Here is a 15925-nt window from a genome sequence, read left to right as displayed (position 1 = left end):
TCTGCTCCCTCAGAGGCCGACAATGTGAACCGTCTGAGCAGCAGGTGTTTGAGCGCCGGTCGTGACGACATGGACGAGGAAGACACCTCTTCGGCAGTTGACAGGAACATTTTAAACGTCTGGGTCACCAGCGTAGCCGTTGAGGAAAGAAGCACACACGCCTGAATGTAGACACTTGTTTATTCCAACGGCTAACAAGTTAATCTGGGTCCAAAAAAGAAAATGCAGTGAAATATACATAACATAAACATGCCCCCTCCTGTGCACCTGCTGGGTGAGATGCCTGGTCCTAGTGCCTGCCACTCTGCCATGATTCTAATTTGAAATGAAACAATATCATCGATGAAACAGTCGAATGTGAGTGGCACTTTGACAAGCTCCATGCTAACTTTAAGTCAAAGTCAAAAGTCAAAGTCAGCTTTATTGTCAAATATGCTAATATGGATGACATACAGCACAGATGAAATTACTGTCCTCTCGGACTCAGGATGCAAGGCACTTATAATGACTTTAACAAACATAATAAACATGAAACGCCAATTTGCCGGTAGAGGGGAGCCGCTGCGTGTTCACGCACCGCCATCTCGGAAAAAACAAACATAACAAATAATATGACAACACAAAGACACAGTCATTCATTCTTCAGGACTTGCTGTACCCTCTTTGTGATGACATGAAGCAGTTCTAGATGAAAGAGGAGAGGATCAAAGCATCCATTTCAGCAGTGGATCAGGGACGTCATGGTGGAATTTGCACGTCTACTACAAGCTAAATATTGAAAGCAAACACGAAGCTGTAGCATCCATTGAGGAAAAGACATTGTCTCATATCTCCTGTCCCACATATATCTGCTGCAATTCCAAGCCGCGACAGTTCCACATACGCATCGGCGCTCTGCGCTGACATTCATTTCTTCTCAATGATATGGGGTTACAGCAGGGGTGGGCAATTAATTTTTATCAGGGGCCACATGAGAAACCTGAATTGTGTCAGAGGGCCACCAACTTTCTTTCATTGTAAATTCTCGAATTAAATATTTTGAATAGCTGGTCCTGATAATCAGGTATATTAGGTTATGTGAAATTGTGGTGTATTGGTTAAAAAAGAAAAACAATTATTGAACCAGTGCAATTTATTTTTAACTTGTTAATCTCCACAAACAATAACTTGTAATGTTTTCCACCTCATGTTACCTCTTCAGTGAGAATAATCCAGTCTGTTCTGGGCTTGAACAAGGGCATTGAAATCTGGCGGAATGTCTGAAGTGGCTATCCGAAGGACAGCTGAGAGGTGGTCATCAGTCATAGAGGATCTGTGTTTGGATTTGTTGAACTTCATAACTGAGAATGTCTGTTCACAATGATAGGTAGATCCAAAGAGGACTAGGATCCTCTGAGCATGCCTCCTCAGGTGTGGAAAATTCTCCCCTTTGAGGGCGGAGTAAAAGTCCAGCAGTGAGACTGACTTGAAGTGATCTGCCAGAAATGTGTCAGACTGCAGATCAATGAGTTCCATCTGAACTTCACTTGGTGCATCATCCACATTGCAGTTGAAGCGAGAAGAAACCATGTGCATTTCACTATCAAGAGTTTAGAAATCTTGAAATCGCCTTGAAAACTCTGCATGCAATGCTTCTAACGTGGTTGAGTACTTTTGGAGGTAATCACCTGATCTTTTGGCTTCCTTAAGTGTTGGCAAGTGGGTCAGAATGTTGACCTTCACTTGGCTTGAGACAAGCTGCAGCTTTCTCATGAAAGCCTTCACTGCACTGTACATCTCATGCACAAAAAGGCCCTTGCTCTGCATTTTGACATTGAGTTCGTTCATTAGTGCAGTCACATCCACAGCGAATCCGAGGTCTGCCAACCAGTCGTTATCTGAAAGTTCTGGGACGTCATGACCTTTCTGAATACAGAACTCCTGAAGCTGGTCTCTCAGGTCCCAGACACTTTTCAGAACCTTGCCAAGGCTGAGCCACCTAACAGTGCAGTGATAACTTATGTCACCATGTTCAGCCTCATTTTCCTCCAACAAAGCAACAAACTGTCTGTGATTTAAAGCTCTCGCTCTGATGAAATTAACTATTTTTGTGACAGCATCAACGACATGTTTCGACATGTTAATACTGTCTTACACAACACTTCCTGGTGTATGATACAATGCAAAACTGTCCATTTCTGATCAGGGTTCATTTCTGTCACTTTATCCTGCATTCTCTTTAAAAGTCCAACGTTTTTCCCGGTTAGATTTGGACAACCATCTGTTGTCACACCTGCAAGCTTGTCCCATTTCAGTCCTAACATGGCCATACATGCATTTACCTCTCTGAACAAGTCATTACCAGTGGTTGTGCCTTTTATTGACTGCATGGCTGCCAACTCCTCCGTGATTTGAAAGTCTGCGGTTATCCCACGTAAGAAGATGAGCAGCTGGGCGGTGTCACGTACATCGCAGCTTTCATCCAACGTGCCCTTTTTCTCTGGGCACATCAGCGCAGCAGAGTCCAATAAACACTCCTTAATCAACTCTCGGTCGGAAAATGCCCTACTTTTTCTGGCGATTTTGTGAGAAATGACATAACTTGGCCTGACGGCTGCATCTCTGGGAGTGTGAAGTTTAGTGAAACATCCTTGTTGGGTTTGTAGTTTTGCAAGCAATGCATCAGACACCCTTGCACGCTCTTCACCAGACAGATTTCTGTATTTATATTCATGCTTGGCCGTGTAGTGGCGATTCAAATTATATTCTTTAAACACAGCAACCTGTGTACCACAGACTAAGCACACTGCTTTACCTTTAATTTCTGTAAAGAAATATTTGACAGTCCATGTCTTGTTGAAAATACGGCATTCGTTATCAACTTTTCTTTTCTTGGGGTGTGCCGACATCTTGAGCCTTGAGGGTAACCTGGCGAACAGAATCGCCTTCACTCACTTCCGTGTATACACATAAGACTCCCGCGTTTTTACATGTAAGACGTAGAGTCTACGTCGTGCATACATAATGACCTAACGCTTTTCAAAATAAAAGTTAAATCATTTTTTTGTTTAATTTATGGCGTTTATGATTGGCCTCACCCGGGCCGGACAGGGACGTACAAAGGGCTGGATGTGGCCCGCGGGCCAAAATTTGCCCAGGTCTGGGTTACAGGGTGCATGAAAGGGTCATATTGTGATGCAAGCATATCCCTTTAAACCCAGTTATAATGTATTCCTTTTTATTTTTATTTACTCAGCCCAATGTCCACCTGCTGTTCATATTTGCCACAGCATCATCACCCTCACTCCTTTTAGTGTGTGTACTTAGGTTTAACTATGCAGCAGGTTGGATTTGGACTGCACAGCAGGGTGCTTGATAGGGGCGGGGACTTTCCATGATGCGACACACATTTGTCAAACCTGCGCCTCCCTTTGCTGAGTGGCCCTGTTTGTTATGTTCACATAAAAACCTCACAGAGATCCACCTACAATATCTGGCAGTTATTTCTGGGCAGTCTATTCCCAGGAGGGATGCAACTTTGCCCCGGTCAAGGATGACGCTTCGTACTGATATCCAAAACGTTTACTGTGGAACACTGTGAAAACATGTGCACTTTGTAAACCACAGGTAGACAAACTTCAATGACGTAGACTTTATTGTTCCCTTTCTCTGGCGATTTATCTCACAATTTGTCTCGTTCTGTCTCTAATATCTGTCTTTAATATCAAGATACACTGCGAGAGACAGCAGAAAGCAAGCGTGCAAGCTAATGAGCAGTGTGCAGGCTAGCGAGCAGTAACTTTGCGTATGGAACCGGCGAGTTGACTTTTGGCTGAATTTTTACCAATCACGAGGAACTGAAAACCATTCATATTAATAATAATACATTACATTTTAAGCTCTCAAGTACACTTAAGAGTCACAGACAAGCATAGGTACTACAATAAATCAAATACAATCACAAATAGAATGCAATAAATAAAATACAATTATAAATAGAAACAAGAGAGACAGCTACACAGAAAATGCAATTTTAAATCGGTTGGTTTTGAGATGGGACTTGAAGTTGGGATGAGAATCGATGTTACAAATGAAGAAATGAGTTCCAAAGTTTGGGGGCAGAGCAGCTGAAGGCTCTGTTATGCATCGTGCTGAGACGGGCGGGGGGGGACACAGAGGTGGAGGGAGGAAGATGATCTGAGGGAACGAGAGGAAATAGAAATTTCAAGAAGGTCAGCTAGGTACGGGGGGCAAGGTTATGGATAGCTTTAAATGTATAAAAAAGAATTTTAAAGTTGATTCTATATTTGACCGGGAGCCAGTGGAGCTCTTGGATGACGGGGGTGATGTGGTGACAGGATGAGGTTCTGGTGATGATCCGGGCTGAAGAATTCTGGACGAGTTGAAGTTTGTGGAGACGTTTCTGATTGACACCGAAGAGAAGTGAGTTACAATAATCGTTGCGGGAGGTGAAAAAAGATAGTGAGCTATCGAGGATGACACCCAGGCTCTTGACCTGAGGGGAGGGAGACACGGTTGAACTGTCAATGGTGAGAGAGAAACTGTTAGTTTTGTGGAGGAAGGATTTGGTACAGACAAGGAGAAGTTTAGTTTTTTCAATGTTAAGCTTGAGAAAGTTATGGGAAAGCCAGGATTTAATTTCTGAGAGGCAAAGTGAGAGGGATGAAGGTGGAAGAAAGGTGTCGGGTTTGCCTGAGAGGTAGAGTTGGGTGCCGTTCGCGAAGCACTGAAAGTGTATGCCAAACTTACGGAAAATATTGCCAAGAGGAAGTAGGTAGATAATAAAGAGAAGGGGTCCCAGGACAGACCCCTGAGGCGCACCAGGGGACACAGGAGAGGACTGTGAGGTGAGAAAGTATTCACAATAGCCATTTCCATTCTCTTAGCAAAGTCAACCACCATTTGTCCTTCAGTGTTCCTCATCTGGAGTCCAAACCTGCCCATCACCAGGATCCTCATCATCTTTGTTTCCTGCGCCAACATGTCCATTGAAGTCTACACCAATTACAACCCTCTCACTTCTCGGGATGTTCTGTGTGACTTCATTAAAGTCCAACCAAAATTTCTCCTTCTCCGCCAGCTCACATCCTACTTGAACAACATTGAACATCACACCTTCAATTTCTAGCTTCAGATTCATCATTCTATCTGATACTCTTTTTACTTCTAAGACATTCCTAACAAACTCCTCTTTTAAGATAACCCCAACTCCATTTCTCTTTCTGTCTTTGCCATGATAGAACAACTTAAACCCTGACCCTAAGCTTCTAGCCTTGCTCCCTTTCCACCTGGTCTCCTGGACACACAGTATGTCTACCTTCCTTCTCTGCATCATGTCAACCAGCTCTCGACCTTTACCTGTCATTGTTCCTACATCCAAAGTTGCTACTCTTAGTTCTATACTGTTGGCATTCCATTTCTCTCTTTTCCTCCGGGCACACCTCCCTCCTCTCCTTCTTTGACCAACAGTAGTCAATTTTCCACTGGCACCCTGAAGGTCAACAGTACCAATGGAGGCCGTTGTTAACGTGGGCCTCAATGGGATTCAGAGGTTTGATTCGCACATTTGTTTTGGCAAAAATGTTTACTCGGATGCCCTTCCTGACACAACCCTCTGTATTTATCCGGGCTTGGGACCAGCACAATAAGACACTGTCTTGTGCCCCCTTGTGGCTACATTCCAGACCCTTGTTCTAAGGCACAGGTGTCAAAGTCAAGGCCCGTGGGCCAAATTCGGCCCGCCATCATTTTTTTCGGCCCGCGAAAGCAAATCAAACCATGATGATTGCTAAAATCTGAGCCAAAATTTCATATTTTTGGATGTCAACCACAATAAAAGTAATTATTCTTGACTTCAGATTTGAAAACGAGTTATTCATTAATTTGCTGTGTGCTCCATATGTAATATTTGAAGGGATTTAAACATTGTAATGGGTTCCCCAAATTCATAACGGCCCTCGATAGGAAACCATAACTAGAATGTGGCCCGCGGCAAAAATGACTTTGACACCCTTGTTCTAAGAACTCAAAAAAGGATGGGTACACTGAATTACTGTTCTGTGCATATGCACAAACAACAGTCAGAACCCATCCCTCCAACCGAAGGCGGAGGGAACCAACCCTCTCGTCTACCGGAGTGAATCCCATGTTACAAGCGGCGAGCCGGGGGGCAATGGGTATGCCAAAGCCTGCTTGACGCCGTGGGCAACTCCAGAGTGGAAGAGAGTCCAACCCCTCTTGAGAGGGCTGGCACCAGTACCTATGTTGTGTGTGGAGACAAGTCCGACTATACAGTTTCTAGGTGGAACTTTATATATCACGGACTACATAAACCTTTGTGAAAAAAACACTGTACCTACCAGAACTGTGCAGTGTTTTTCCAACAAAAACACATGGATTAATTCCAACATAAAGGCCTTCTTGAAGGAAAAGAAAAGGGCTTTCATTTCGGGGAACAGCGAGGAACTGAAGGCTATGCAGATCCAACTGACGAGAAAGATCAGAGAGCGGAAAAGGGCCTACAGGATGAAAAAGGAGGAGCAGCTGCAAGCCAGCAATGTCACAGGTGAGGAACCAACAGGAGGACACCTGCAACCGCTGGTGAGCACATCACTGGACCCGCTACACTTTGCCTACCAGTCCAGCCTCGGTGTGAATGACACCATCATCCAACTCCTCCACTCGGCACTGCTGCACCTGGAGAAGTCTAGAAGCACAGTGAGGATCACATTCTTTAATTTCTCCAGTGCCTTCAACACCATCTAGCCCAACTACTGGGGGACAAGCTGCGGCACGCCGGAGTGGACCATCCCTTCACACTTTGGATTACAGATTACCTCACAAAATTGTTTTTCATTTGGCATCATATTTTTTGGATTGGATTTGCCTTTATTAGTGTTGCAGTGGAAAACATTTACATTTCACAGCAGCAAAATTATGATATATATATATATATATATATATATATATATATATATATATATATATATATAAAAAATCCTCGTCTCACCCCCCATGGGTGGTGTCTGTCCCCCATTTTTAGCTCGGGTCCTCTACCAGAGGCCAGGAAGCTTGAGGGTTCTGCGCAGTATCCGTGCTGTTCCCAGCACTGCGCTTTTCTGGACCGAGATATCCGATGTTGTTCCCGAGATGCAACCACTCGTCGAGTTTGGGGGTCACTGCCCCGAGTGCTCCGACCACCACAGGCACGACTGTCACCTTTCCCTTCCGGGCTTTCTCCAGCTCCTCTCTGAGCCCTTGGTATTTCTCGATTTTCTCATGTTCCTTCTTTCTGATGTTTCCATCACTCGGGACCGCTACATCCACGACAACGGCTTTCCTTTCCCCTTTATCTATGAGCACGATATCTGGTTGGTTGGCCATTACCATCTTGTCAGTCTGTATCTGAAAGTCCCACAGGATCTTTGCTCGGTCATTCTCTACTATCTTGGGAGGTATTTCCCATTTTGACCTTGGGGTTTCCAGTCCATACTCCGCACAGATGTTTCGGTAGACTATGCCAGCCACCTGGTTATGGCGCTCCATGTAGGCTTTCCCTGCCAGCATCTTACACCCTGCAGTTATGTGTTTGATCCTCCCATGATTGTCCCTCTTCCAGCACCGCATCCTCTGCTCCCCATTGTCTGAGACATTCTCTGAGTACATCATCCGTTGGAGCCTTCTCTTTGATGTATTCATGGAGCTTGGATATTTCATCCTGGACAGTGGCTCTCACACTCACTTGTCCCAGGCCGCCTTCCTTACGGCTTGTGTACAGTCTCAGGGTGCTGGACTTGGGATGGAACCCTCCGTGCATGGTGAGGAGTTTTCGGGTCTTAACATCCGTGGTCTGAATCTCTTCCTTTGGCCACCTTATTATTCCTGCAGGGTATCTGATCACTGGCAGGGCATAGCTGTTTATTGCCCGGGTCTTTTTCTTGCCATTGAGCTGGCTTCTGAGGACTTGCCTCACCCGCTGGAGGTATTTGGTCGTAGCCGCTTTCCTTGTTGCTAGTTCGAGGTTGCCATTGGCCTGTGGTATACCGAGGTACTTGTAGCTGTTTTCAATGTCTGCTATCGTTCCTTCAGGGAGTGAGACCCCTTCAGTGTGGACTATCTTGCCCCTCTTAGTCACCATCCGACTACATTTCTCCAGCCCGAATGACATTCCGATATCACTGCTGTAGATCCTGGTTGTGTGGATCAGGGAGTCTATGTCCCTTTCGCTCTTAGCATACAGCTTTATGTCATCCATGTAGAGGAGGTGACTGATCGTAGCTCCATTTCTAAGGCGGTATCCATAGCCTGTCTTGGCGATTATCTGGCTGAGGGGGTTCAGTCCTATGCAGAACAGCAGTGGGGAGAGTGCATCACCTTGGTATATGCCACATTTGATGGACACTTGCGTTAGTGGCTTGCCATTGGCTTCAAGTGTGGTTTTCCACATCCTCATCGAGTTTGCAACGAAGGCTCTCAGGGTCCTGTTGATCTTATACAACTCCAAGCATTCAGTGATACATGTGTGTGGCATCGAGTCATATGCTTTCTTGTAATCAATCCAGGCTGTGCACAGGTTGGTATGTCGGGACCTGCAGTCTCCTCTACTAATGCCTTTCTGTGCTTTGCTCATGTATTGATCCACGTGTTGTGATGTCACGAGAGGCTGTGTCCTGGAGGGCAAATACATCCCCCTAAGATGGCTCCACCCAGAGAGAATCTTGGCCCCACCTGGTGGAAGGCAGCAATTAAAACCACACACCTTCGGCTGATCACGGCTTGATTGGCAAGCGAGGCTCTTAAGGCAGAGAGCCTCTGAGTGTGGAGCTTGGGGAAAGACAAGCTCGATTGCTGTGCTCTGTGGAGAAGTTGATTGCTGTGTGGAACTCATTGCCAGTTGGGACCACACGACTGGACACTGGATTTGAACCTAGCTAAGGTGGCTAGGCTACATGACGAGGACGTCAAGAGGGGTGAGGCCTAGAGACTCTTGTAAAGAACTCCGTCTCAGAAGAGACTTTATTTGGATTTAAGTATCAGAAGAGACTTTATTTGGATTTAAGTAGCAGAAGAGACTTTATTTGGATTTAAGTATCAGAAGAGACTTTATTTTGATAAGTATTGGAAGAGACACTATTCAAACCTTTGTTGCTTGTGAATTCCCCCTGGAACCGTTGATTAAAACCTTTTGTTTGTATCCAAACCTGTCGTCCATTGCACTTCTTGTCCCGTCCCGCTGAGAGCTAGCCTCTCATGATATCACAGTGTCCACTTATCTTAGCCACAATGATGCCTGACATGAGCTTCCATGTTGTGGAGAGACAGGTTATTGGCCGATAGTTGGAAGGAACTGCACCCTTTGAGGAATCCTTCATGATCAGGATTGTTCGCCCTTCGGTTAGCCATCCTGGGTGAGTCCCATCCATCAGCACCTGGTTCATTTGTGCTGCTCGGCGCTCATGGAGTGCTGTGAGTTTCTTTAGCCAGTAGGTGTGGACCATATCCGGGCCTGGTGCCGTCCAGTTTTTCATACCTGAAACTCTTTCTTGTATATCTGCCGCTGTGATGGTAACTGAGTTCTGTTCAGGGAGGTTGCTGTGCTCCTCTTTCAGAGTCACCAGCCATTGTGCACTGCTGTTATGTGCGACCTCCTTCTCCCATATGCCTTTCCAGTATCTTTCAGTTTCCAGTATATATATATATATATATATATATATATATATATATATATATATATATATATATATATATATATATATATATATATATATATATATCCCACACATGCGAGCTTTCCAAAAATCGCTCTCCCTGCTAACGGAGAAGCCAGAAGAGGTCACCTGTCTCAAAGAGGTGGCGGCGCCGACCGTGAGCTCGATGTGACGTTTGCGTCGCGGCGATCCCACCCGCTGCGCCTCGGCGTCGGTGGACACCTCTTCCTTCCCCGATTGTCACGTTCGGATTGACAGCTGGGGGCGGGGCCACGCCTCCCCGCTTCCACCCACTACTTCCTTCTTTAGGACGACAGGTACGAAAACGGTACTTTGCATTACCCTGGAATTTTTATATCTTCGTCCAAGCCACCCCCCCAGTTTTAAAAGGTGCTTATAAATGAATGTATAATATTGTTCCGTTTCCGCACCACCGTGTGCGAGTTGCTTCTCGCCATTACCGGGTTTCCCATTGCACCCACCCCCAGTCCATCGTTTTTGGTATCTGTCTGTGGTATCTAGTCTGTGATGGTCAGTATCTGTGAAGGATGACATAATAGTATTGCTAAAACAAAAAAAAACAAACACACGCCCGTGCAACATTGGCCCACAACTGGAAACAGCGCACGTTGTTGTTGCAATCGTCACACCGCCTTCCACATTTATCCATCCATCCATCCATCCATCCATCCATCCATCCTTCCATTTTCCATACCGCTTATTCCTCATTGGGGTTGCAGGGGGTGCTGGAGCCTATCTCAGCTGTCTTTGGGCACAAGGCAGAGGACACCCTCAATTGGTTGCCAGCGAATCGCAGGGCACACAAAGACGTACAACAGTCACTCTCACACTCACACCCAGGGACAATTTGGAATGGTCAATCTGTCTGCCATGCATGTTTTTCAAGTGTGGGAGGAAACCGGAGGACCCGGTGAAAACCCACACGGGTCCGGGGAGAACATGCAGACACAGGGAGGCCGATACCGGGACGCAAGTTGTTGTTGCAATCGTCACACCGCCTTCCACATTTCTCGACAATTCCAATTTCAAAATATTAACATCATTTGAGGTTGTCTCTTCCCATTGCCAAAATGCCAAATGACTGATTCAAGACCATTTCAATTAACATAATTCAGGTGATTGAAGCTACCTTGGAACTGTTCACAATCCCAAAGTTCTAAATATCGCAAACTAATCAAATTTTAAACAAATTACAAATCCCATAGACAACAACAATGTGGCATTGTCTAAAATGTAAAATAAAAACAGTGAGTACTTTATATAGGGAGATCTTTCCAATCCTCTTGCCTCTTGTGCCAAAATATTCCTCTAGCCATTTGGATGAACCCACCTAGGTCCATCTGTGTTTAAAGCCATGGTGTGAAATATGGGAAATACTATAACATACTGCTATGCACAATCGTACTAAATTCATCCTGTCTACTTGATATCTAATTTAAAGCAGATTCTTTACTTACAGACAGTGAATTATAGGTGTTCAAATACCTGACATGTTTCGGCGTATACTTCCGCCTTCGGCCGAAACATGTCAGGTATTTGAACACCTATAATACACTGTCTGTAAGTAAAGAATCTGCTTTAAATGAAATTATACTGCTATGCATTTGAAAGAGGTTGAAGAAATATGAAAACGTATAATGCCATCTTTCTAATCCCCTTAGGAGCGCACGGACGATAAAAAGAAAGTCTTCCAAAGGGCTGCAGGTGTGCTCTTATGATTTTTTTGGTATTGAATGTCCACTGTGAATTTGTGGAAGGTTTTCTCTTTCTGTCCCTCCCATTAACCCTGTAATATTGAACCATTTTCTCAGCAAGACTTCAAGATTCAGGGGAGGATGTTGGAGAACAAACGTCTGATAAACATGAGAGTGATCTCACAAGTCGGGATCCCTCCATCCAAACTCCCTCCCTGCAACGGAACGGAAACAATACAAACCTTTGTACTCCTGGAAAGCATCGAAATAGCATTCGTACAATTACTCAGTCTGTGTCTCGGGAAGAGCTCAACAGAGCTGTTGCTGGATCCTCCAGAAGTCCTGCCGCGTTCCCCAAACAGAGGCTGGAGCACATCCTTAACAGGTGTCAGAGTAATGGATATTTTGACAAAATCCACTTGTTGTATCTGCTTTGTCTGTATGGTAAAAAAAATAGTGCGATGTAATAATGTAATATCTCTCTTTCTATCTCTCCCTCCCTCTCTCCAACTATCTATCTATCTATCTATCTATCTATCTATCTATCTATCTATCTATCTATCTATCTATCTATCTATCTATCTATCTATCTATCTATCTATCTATCTCTCTCTCTCTCTCTCTCTCTCTCTCTCTCTGTCTGTCTGTCTGTCTGTCTGTCTATCTATCTATCTATCTATCTATCTATCTATCTATCTATCTATCTATCTATCTATCTATCTATCTATCTATCTATCAAAGGCAGGAAGGTTAAATGTGGTGAAGTACTTTTCAAAAATCTTCAGCCACCAGTTTGTTATATTTTTTTCAATGATCTCTTTCATAGTTAGATAATTTTCTAGAATCCTAGTAAAATTAATGACGATTATTATGTTTTTTCCTGATATACTGTCTTTCATTATCCCAGGCACGCGCCATCCCTTGGTGGCCCAATTGGTTCCTGTCGCTCTAAGTCGTACTACCACAAGGTGTGCAAACACCAAGCCAGCCCCTCTGACAACATCCAATCTGACCCCCTGTACAGGAAAACTTTACATGCTATACATCCCGTTGACCCGACCGGGAACATTACTGCCCACAATTATGGGGGTCGTCATGGTCATGCCACCCGCTACGTCATTGTAAATGAACATGAAGCCAAGAAGAAGCTTCTTCGCTCAGCCACACGTATACCACGTCATTACTTAATGGAAGCGGAGCCAGCAGAGATCCTAGAGCTCTACCCATGCAACATCAAGCGATACAGTCCTCACGCACCACACCGCCAACCACACCCCCACAGATCTCACCAGTCCCAACAGAATTTGAATGAAGATGAGGAAAAAGAGGGGAAACACAGGAGAAAGCTATTGTTAGAGAAGGCTTATCGACCTTGTTCTTTATCTGACCTCCACCATCCAGCACAGTTTTACATTGGTGACAGAGTAGAGAGACACATATCTGGAGCAAAAGGCAGCCACGTAGGAAGACTACAGTACAGATCCCAGGATGAAGATGAAGAGGAGGAAGGAGTTATCAGATGGGGAGGTTTAAAGTCACACTCCTGGTCCCAGGATAGTGTAAGAGGAGGAGCAGAACCTCAACTGGTCCAAACCAGGCGCCACCTGAATTCTCCAGGTAGAAATTGTCAATCCCCAACTCGGAGTCAGCAAATCAAATCAAAGACAAGACCAGATTTGGCGCAGCCTCTGACTGAATCAGACTCCGCTTCCTTGGCCTCAAGCAGTGATCAGCAGAACAGCGGTACAGACCAGTACATACAAGTAATCCACAACAAGGAGCGTTTTCTCAAGTCTGATTCAAGGCAAGGAAAAGTATCAAAAAAGAGATTTAAACAAATGGATTTGGATTCCCTTGAGGCAAATGGCCTGATTTGTTCCAATGTGTGATGTTTTTGAAACAGAAATCATAATATTAAGACGAAATGAGTCATGTATTGCCTAAGCCATGAGGAATGTGATTTTTCTTTTCTGACTCCTCTAATCATCATGTATTATTAATGCACAAGGTAAACATTGTGTGATGGCAATAAAATCTAACGCTGTCTCCATTGGTCAGTGGTAAGCATTTCATCAAGCCTCACACCCTTCTGAATGTGATGCCAATCACCACCAAGCATTCATTTTGTGTGGTTATACGTTATTTTAAAACATCAGTCAACTGAAAAAAAAACAACAGGCTTTATCCTCCCATTGTTAGCTTAGGAAATATATTTTATTATTTTTAGTGGTAGTAGTATAATTACCATTACATACTACTACTACTACTACTACTGCTACTACTACTACTACTACTAATAATAATAATAATCATAATTTTAATAATAATAATAACAATAGGGCGACCCGGTAGTCGAGTGGTTAGCACACCGGCTTCACAGTGCAGAGGTTGCCGGTTCGCGTCCCGGTCCGGCCTCCCTGTGTGGAGTTTGCATGTTCTCCCCGGACCCGCGTGGGTTTTCTCCGGGTCCTCCGGTTTCCTCCCACACTCAAAAAACATGCATGGCAGGCAGATTGACCACTCCAAATTGTCCCTAGGTGTGAGTGTGAGAGTGACTGTTGTATGTCTTTGTGTGCCCTGCGATTGGCTGGCAACCAATTCAGGGTGTCCCCCGCCTCGTGCCCAAAGACAGCTGAGATAGGCTCCAGCAACCCCCGCGACCCTAATGAGGAATAAGCGGTACGGAAAATGAGATGAGATGAGAATAATAACAATAACAATAATAGGACATATTATTATTATTATTATTATTATTATTATTATTATTATTATTATTATTATTATTATTATTATACCACTACTACAACTACTACTAAGTAGACATCTGCTTCACCAAAACACTGCATCTCCCCATATGTTCGTTTGCTGCGCACATCAAGAACGAAACATTCATGAGCAATTATTGAGATGAAGAAGACTTGCATTCATCTCATACAGCCCCACATCACACTGCATGGCTGCCGTTGCTTTTACAAGTCACAGCTGATGGCAACACTCACAGCTGTTTGCTTCTACCGGAACATCAAAAATGGTGAGTCTCTGCCACTACAATATGAAGTGCTTTTGCACAATGTGACCGTGTTGCAAAGTACAGCCTATCAAATGGATAAAAGAGAGAAGCTTTCACGTCTAGATTAAAACTTTATTTTTAGATTAAAGCCAACGGAGCATAGCTGCAAACTGTCAATACTTTTTTTTTCTTTTGACTCCAAGATGCTCATGTATTTTGTTTTTTTACTTCTTTCTTTCCTTTCCTCTTCCTTTCATAACTTTGATGCTGTGAAATGTAAAATTCTCCACTGGGAGACGAATAAAGGTAAATCTTATCCGAAAATCCAAAAATAAAAAAACAATGTATACTGTGCATATAATTCATGTTTTCTCGGTTTATAACAATCTGTTGAAAATATCCAAGGCAAACATTAGCATATTGAGCTAACGCTGGAATGGTGAACACTTTTTTTCTGTATGATTTACATGTACAAAAACCTATCGGAAGTATCGGAACGTTGCATACTCACTAACTACTACATGTATTACTACGTACAGTAATGTACACACAAAACTGTCGGTAGAGGTCCCTCCTAGCCAATGGGATGCCAAGTAATTGAATACTCTACTAGCCAATACCTCTGTGTAAGCTCTCAGTCGTACAGGAGTGGTGGTGATTGATTTGATTTCAAGGGAGAATTGGATCAAAAAATTTGTCAGACAGAGATCTCTCAGAGACAGAAAAGGCGGTACTAACCAAAGGTTTAAATTTCTCAGTGACTCCGAAAACAATACCTACAATAGATTACATCACAGCTACTGAATCGGCTATTAAAAATAACAAACTTTCGTATGCAGAGGCAGATGATCTACGCATTAAAATATCAGCCCTTCTCAGTAGTGCCAAACTACCTCCGTCCAACATAACATTAAAAGAGAGAAAGGCGTTAAGTACTCGACAAAAAGACAAAAATATTACTATTTTGCCAGCAGACAAGGGCAGATGCACAGTGCTTCTCAACACATTGGATTATGAAGACAAAATAAATAGGTTAATCAGTGATTCTAACACGTATGAGCAACTAAAAAGGGACGCTTCCAATAGATACAAGAAAGAAATGATAGACTGTCTCCAAAAGTTAGAGAAAGGAAAACATATAGACAAACAGATGTATTTTAGATTATACCCGGGAGAGACCGCGTCATGTATCTATGGCCTGCCAAAAATACATAAAGAAGGGTTCCCCCTCAGACTCATTGTTTGTAGCATTGACTCCTCTACATACAATGTAGCCAAATATTTGAAAACTATCTTAGCTCCGTTGGTTGGTAACACAGAATATCACGTAGAGAACACCACAGGGTTTGTAGAGAGGATCAAAGACCTCATATTGGAATCTGAGGAAACTTTGCCATCATACGATGTGACTTCTCTCTTTACATCTGTCCCAAACCCAGCAGCAGTCTCAGTGGTGAGGACGAGACTGCTGGCGGACATTTCTCTGCATGAAA

At 43.8% G+C, this 15925-nt stretch overlaps 1 protein-coding gene and 1 pseudogene across 4 annotated transcripts in view; one reads left to right on the top strand and one right to left on the bottom strand.

The window, feature by feature from the left end:
- The window catches only part of tmc3 (transmembrane channel like 3), a 101177-nt gene extending 86427 nt beyond the window's left edge, over positions 1–14750 (top strand). For all 4 annotated transcript variants that reach the window (XM_088991761.1, XM_088991760.1, XM_088991759.1 and 1 more), the window contains 3 exons: positions 11390–11432; positions 11540–11807; positions 12330–14750. In XM_088991761.1, coding sequence (XP_088847887.1) covers positions 11390–11432; positions 11540–11807; positions 12330–13311 — 1293 coding nt within the window. In that variant the 3' untranslated portion in view covers positions 13312–14750. The remainder of the gene's footprint in view (positions 1–11389; positions 11433–11539; positions 11808–12329) is intronic.
- On the bottom strand, positions 1591–2303 carry LOC148900194 (general transcription factor II-I repeat domain-containing protein 2A-like; annotated as a pseudogene).
- Positions 14751–15925: the final 1175 nt, after the last annotated feature.

The sequence above is a fragment of the Hippocampus bargibanti genome, linkage group LG03 (genome assembly GCF_051943395.1).
Source record: "Hippocampus bargibanti isolate YZ-2025 linkage group LG03, ASM5194339v1, whole genome shotgun sequence".
Classification (NCBI taxonomy): Eukaryota; Metazoa; Chordata; class Actinopteri; order Syngnathiformes; family Syngnathidae; genus Hippocampus; species Hippocampus bargibanti.
Note: the sequence above shows the minus strand (reverse complement) of the source record. Positions and strands in the feature narration are given on the sequence as shown.